This window comes from Protomyctophum parallelum (assembly GCF_964188405.1).
Source record: "Protomyctophum parallelum genome assembly, chromosome: 1".
Taxonomy (NCBI): Eukaryota; Metazoa; Chordata; class Actinopteri; order Myctophiformes; family Myctophidae; genus Protomyctophum; species Protomyctophum parallelum.
Window position 1 is genome coordinate 49,885,748 of NC_139697.1, and position 6,000 is coordinate 49,891,747.

Genomic DNA, 6,000 nt, shown 5'->3' on the forward strand with positions numbered 1-6,000 from the left:
TTAGTCGACTAAATCTACAGTTGATATAGTCGACTAAAATGTACAGTATTTTGGCGGGGCCTTGATACCGCTGTAATGACTGTTTTTACACTTGCTGAAAATAGCCGATCTACAAGCTGACAACGCGTCGCTTTGTCAGCTTGTAGATCTGCTATTTTCAGCATGCAACCAAGTGTAAAATGACTTATACTGGATCTCTTGTCCACTATAGTCCCTTCCTAACATTGTAGTCTAGTCTTTTGTTTTTTTGTTGACAAAATTGTCAGTATATTTAGTCTTAGTTTTAGTCATCACAGCTTAGTTTTCATTTAGTTTCTGTTTTGTTTATTTTCATTTAGTGAAAAAACTAAAAAAGGTAGTCGACGAACATTTTCCGACTTAGTTTCAGTCGACGTCGAAATCAACACTGCTGCTGTATACAGTACCTGTTCGGAGTGGTCCGATCGACCGCCACCGTCGCTCCACACAGCAGGACGGATAGATAAAGTACAAGGATGCTTCTCAGCAGCAGCTGTGTGCTTAGCAGCATGTTGGAGAGTCTCAGCTGAGGTTCATGTCTAGTGCTGGAAAAACCTGCCCGACAGGAAAAACAACAGATTCTCACGTTCAAACATTCTATAAGAGTGTTGCGCCAGAGAGGCCCAGAAGAGAATTTCCCAAGCTTTTTTTTTCCCATAGACGTTTCGAAAAGTATTTATTTAAAAGACCCGTAAGCCTCAGACAAGGCCAACTCGGATCGTGACAAATCATGACAACAAACACAATTTCTTGGGGGCCGAACAAATAATTGGAAAGAAGAACAAAAAAGGCAGGGTACAACACTTTTTCTGTTGTTTTGTATTTGTTGTAATTATTTGTTTGGCCCAAAATATTGTGTTTATTGTCATGATTGGTCAATATGCCGACTATATATCCTGGGATTTTAACCGAACAACGAATATTTTCGTCTTCGTTTTAGTCGACGAAATCAACACTGGTCCCACATTGTGACTGACAGGAATCAGTGTTCAAATGCCCTAATAAACAGTCAGTCCCCTAATAGTTGTAAAGCTCTCTCTTTTCCTGTTAAAATAACATGAGAAATATCCCCCGCTACAGTATCAAATCGGTCATCCATGACCAAAATTAGCATATATTTAAAAAAAACAAAGTGAGATGCCAGAGGGGTTAAATAACCAATTATAGACAATATTAGGCCCATATGGTCAAATAATATGAGTCCCGTCCCCTTGTCCCACACAAACGATAATTCTGTCCCTGAAAGGAACAGTTTGGTCACCCCAACTGTGTGCGTCCTACTTATATGCAGGCCACAATTTAGCCGAGCGTGCACGGTACTACTGTACCTTTTACACAGAGCCTCGGTTTAGATGGGCGCTGATGGGACGCTTGTTTTACAGCGCCGGCTACTATACCTACCTCAAACCCTAACCCAACCATAACCACAAGGACGGAGCAGTGCATCCCTCACCAACCTTAATCCGGCCGTTTCAACGGGCCCCTCACCAACCTTAATCTGGTCGTTTTAACGAACCCCTCACGAACCTTAATCCGGTCACCTGTAAAACAAGCGCCCCCCTCAGTGACCATCGACTACCAGGCTCTGCGTAAAAGGTCATCCCGTGCGTGCACACGTGCGTGTTTGTGTTATGGTGTTCGAATCAGTGTGATGCGTTGATTCATTTATTTATTCATTTATTTTTAAAACAATGGTCAAACTGTACTGGTCACCGTGGGTACATTAAGGTGGCGTAGCAGCAGCAACCAGTACAGTAAGAAGAAAATGGAAATAAAGTCAAATAGACAAAGAGTTTGACACTAGGAATCTGCAATGGTTAAAGATGGTTAAAGATGTCAAATGATACACAATAAAAGTATAATGTAATTCAGTCAACAGTGAATAAAATGCATTAACATATATCTATTACATTGCATTACATTATGTAGGCTATACAGATATATGTAAAAAAAATAATAATAATAATAATAATAACATTTAGGCCTACAATGACAGAAACGGTATGAAATATGAAATAATAAAATGATTACATTAACACATAAAACAGTCAAAAGACTCAGTGTTAATGTATCCATTCCATAGGCCTATATACCTATCCATTCATAACTCTGTAACCAAATGGACCTGTAATGCTCAGGCGGCACACTATGCCCTATATCTTGCGCCACCCCTTATCCCTAAACTTATTTGCCATTTTCTACTATTTTAAAACATTTTCAAAAAGTACAAATAGCCGATCTACAAGCTAACAACGTGTAGATTGGCTAGTTGAACTATTTTTTTATATATGCCAAGACCCCCATAAAAGAAGATTTTATGGCTCTGCAGTGATTATTATTATTATTATTATTATTATTATTATTGCAGTGATTTTCAACCATTTTAATTTCCAGGGGCTCCAGGTTTGACCTGAATTAGGCTACGGACCCCCATTTAATGGCATTTCTATCTCTGGGACCCCAATGTATATTGGAAAATCAAAGTTAATTTAACTCTGAGAGTGTACAAATGGAACCAAACGGACCCATTAGGGTTTGTTTTGTTCCATTTGTACACTCTCAGAGTTACAGACCCATAAGGGTCAATTTAGCTGGGGACCCGCTGGGAACTCCCTCAAGGACCCCTGGGGGTCCCCGGACCCCACTTTGGGAACCAGAATACTATTTAACAATGCTACTGGACAAACACTATGGCAGTGATTACTATCACAATCACAATAAAGAGCTATTTAACACAGTTACTGAACAAACACTCTATAGCAGTGATTGCGATCTAGCCTACCAGTAGATCACAAAGGCTGTGCAGGTAGACCTCATGACACGACCCTAAAGAATATTTAAATTAAATATATAAAAGACAATTCTTGGCATCTGCCACTTGAATTAAAGGTGAAACTTGATTGATTGACATCAAAAAGTGCCATGTCAGCTCAAATCCACAATGCAACATTTTGTTTTCAATGTTCAATGTACAAAAAACCCTACCTATTCCATTTCTCCCTCTCCATTTCCCATCCAAGTGTCGCCCAGTGCCGCTATTCTAAAGCCCCCTCAGGTACATATTTAAACTAGTGTCAGGTGGGTAGATCTTGTTGAGCTGGTCATTTTGAAAGTAGCTCTCAAGTAAAAAAAGGGTGGGCACCCCTGTAGCAATGATTACTGTCACAATAGAGATATTTAACACACTGAACACACACACTGAACACACTCTCTATAGCAGTGATTACTATCACAATATAGAGCTATTTAACAATGTTACTGAAAACACACTCTATAGCAATGATTACTATCACAATATAAAACTATATATTTTTTTTACCCTTTTTTTCTGAAATCCCACTGCTCAATGTGCTCATGTATTAATGTGTGACTCTGAGAGGAGGTTACATTTGTAATGTATGCCCTTATAGAAGTGCACCTGTTACTTGCAATATTGGTAAATTGGCTACATCTGTGGAATTATATTGTAATATAGGCCTACACTAAATGTGATGATATTAAACGAATTAAAGCTAATAATAGAAGATTACTTAACATTAAATTAATGTCTTAACATAAAGCAATAGAAGGCTCGTATATATTTACCTTTCTGTGACTCGGAGTGGTTGTGATTCAGGTTGGATGAATGTGACTGCAGCTGCAGCACTACTTCCTTAACGAACGTCACACAGTTTTTAAAGGCTTGGCTTCTATTCAGTGCTCAGAGCTCACATCCGGTCTAGAGCCCGCCCCCCATATCCGGTAAGTTCAACTTGTTCACAATAAAGCGCGCACGGAGACCGTTTCTGTATCCTTTCTGGACCGGATGTGCAAAGAGCCAACGTGGAGTTGATCGGCACTTCCTTGTTTCTTATCAATGGGCGTGGTGGTGGAATGCTATTGTCTAGTAATAAATAATACATGTTTAAAAACACAGCAGCAGTCCCGTCGTTTGGTTTTGTTCCTTTGACCTTCTATTCTTCTGAAAAGCTGGTTTTATTTCCACCACGTTTTAAAATCTACCGGATGTTTGGGTTGATGGAGAATGAGATGAAGTTTAGTGTGAATGAAAACGGCAATTCCCTCCGACGTCGACAGGTGGCAGCATGTTACTGTATTGACAGCCCAAACATTATCCCAGTTTTCATCATTATTTATTTGGCATATTTGAGCCACGGACCACCATTTGATGACATTTAGCAACTCTTAAGGACAGAGACTAAAGAATATTTTGCTGCCGGTTAATAATTTGTCCACAATTCCATTCTGCATTAGAACGTTGATCCAAATAACAATTATTTGTACATTCTCTAATTGTGTAGGCTTCTTGTAAATGAAGTAATGCAGATCTATGTTTAACTGCAATAATTGAACTCTTGAGAGCGTACAGTGATTTCATGTTACGCTCTCGAGAGTTAAATAAATAATAGATAATAATAATAATCTCTCAAGAGTTAAAAAATCTTTAAATGGTTTGAATGGTTTGGTTACTTGCCTCAGACGTTTTTATTTAATTTGGTTACCAGCTCTCTGTCATTTAGCTGGGGACCACCTGGAAGTTGGAACCTTCTCAAGGACAACTGGTTGAAAACCACTTGATTATCCTATGCCAGCCTTTTGTAATAACATTTGTCGCTGTTGTTGTTGTTTGTTTGATTGAAGTATTTATTAACAGTTTGCAGAATTACATAGCCTACATTTCAAGCACAACTCTGTTAAAAACTGTTAACTGTGAGTGGATGAACAATAAAGCACTAGACTTGTTTACAAGGGTTCCTTGTTCAATTCATTAACATTTCGAGACATACAAATATACACTTCTACTAGCCAAAACACAGGAAATCATCATCATAAAGGGGGTAAAAAGGGAAAATAAAACGAGGGGGAAAAGGGGTGGATGGGGTATTCAGATTCCAGTTTCGATTGAAGCCATCCGTAGGTGCCCTTTGAGAGCGGTTTTGAAGGAGTCAAAATATTTGCATGTCTTAATGACTGTTGGTAGGGCGTTCCACATTTTGGTGGCATAGGAGCAAAAATTTATTTAGTCCCTTGTTTGTACCAAATATGAGGTTGTTATTGTTGTTGTTGTTATCAATTTTCTAAAAGAAAAACTAACACAATTAAAGGAAAGAAACATAGGCATAGGCAACATCAAATAGCGTTGCCCAGAGACCTATATAATTAAGCAAAATTATCCTACTGTTTATTGAATGGATCCCCATTAGCTGACACCGGGGCGACAGCAAATCTTCCTGGGGTCCATATAAAATACATACAAAAAGCACATAAATACATAATTACAATATATTCTACAAGATGAAATACATGAAAATACATAATTACAATGTAGCCTAGTCTATAAACAACATAACAAGTGTTCCTTTAAAGCATATTTGAAAGATAATTTATTTTGTATTATATTAATGTGGAGTGGTAACATGTTCCAAAATGATATTGACCAATACATAACTATTAAAAACAATAACAAAAATAACATAACTAAAACAAATTAGATTGGCTATTTACAACATTTGTATTCTTTGGCTGTTTTTTTGTTTGTTGCTATACTTCAAGTTTATTTTAATGCTCATGAAAACCCACCTACTTTGCTTATAAACATGTTTATAGCCTATAGGGCCTACGCATTCCCTGTAGGCTATGCTTAAACATGTGTGTGAGAACTATAGACTAAGGGTGCGTTCGGCTATGCGCACCGGGAATGTGGTCAGTTTGTTGAGTGTGGTGGGCGGTGATGTCACAGAGTGCGTTCAGTGTGCCTTATTTACGAACGACCAGTTACAACACACCATTCACACTGAGCAACCCTACCCTCTCAGGGTAGGGTTGCTCACGTGTGTGCACTCGGCACACCCGGTGCGCAGCGCACTGGATTTTCGAACGACAACGCACTGAGTACACTGAATAAACGAACGACAAGAGAGCACACCAGTGCGTTCAGGGCGCATTTCCGAACGCGCCCTATGACTAAACTAAACTCTATAG

The 6,000-nt window shown here is 38.7% G+C and overlaps 1 protein-coding gene across 1 annotated transcript in view; it reads right to left on the minus strand.

Annotated features, from left to right (window-relative positions):
- LOC310864962 (microfibrillar-associated protein 3-like) overlaps nucleotides 1-3,691 on the minus strand; it is a 37,860-nt gene extending 34,169 nt beyond the window's left edge. Inside the window, exons 1-2 of the mRNA XM_083773848.1 lie at nucleotides 3,604-3,691; nucleotides 426-573 (exon numbers count right to left, since the gene is read on the minus strand). Of these exons, the coding sequence (XP_083629974.1) occupies nucleotides 426-529 (104 nt within the window). The 5' untranslated portion in view covers nucleotides 530-573; nucleotides 3,604-3,691. The remainder of the gene's footprint in view (nucleotides 1-425; nucleotides 574-3,603) is intronic.
- Between the last annotated feature and the right edge of the window lie 2,309 nt (nucleotides 3,692-6,000).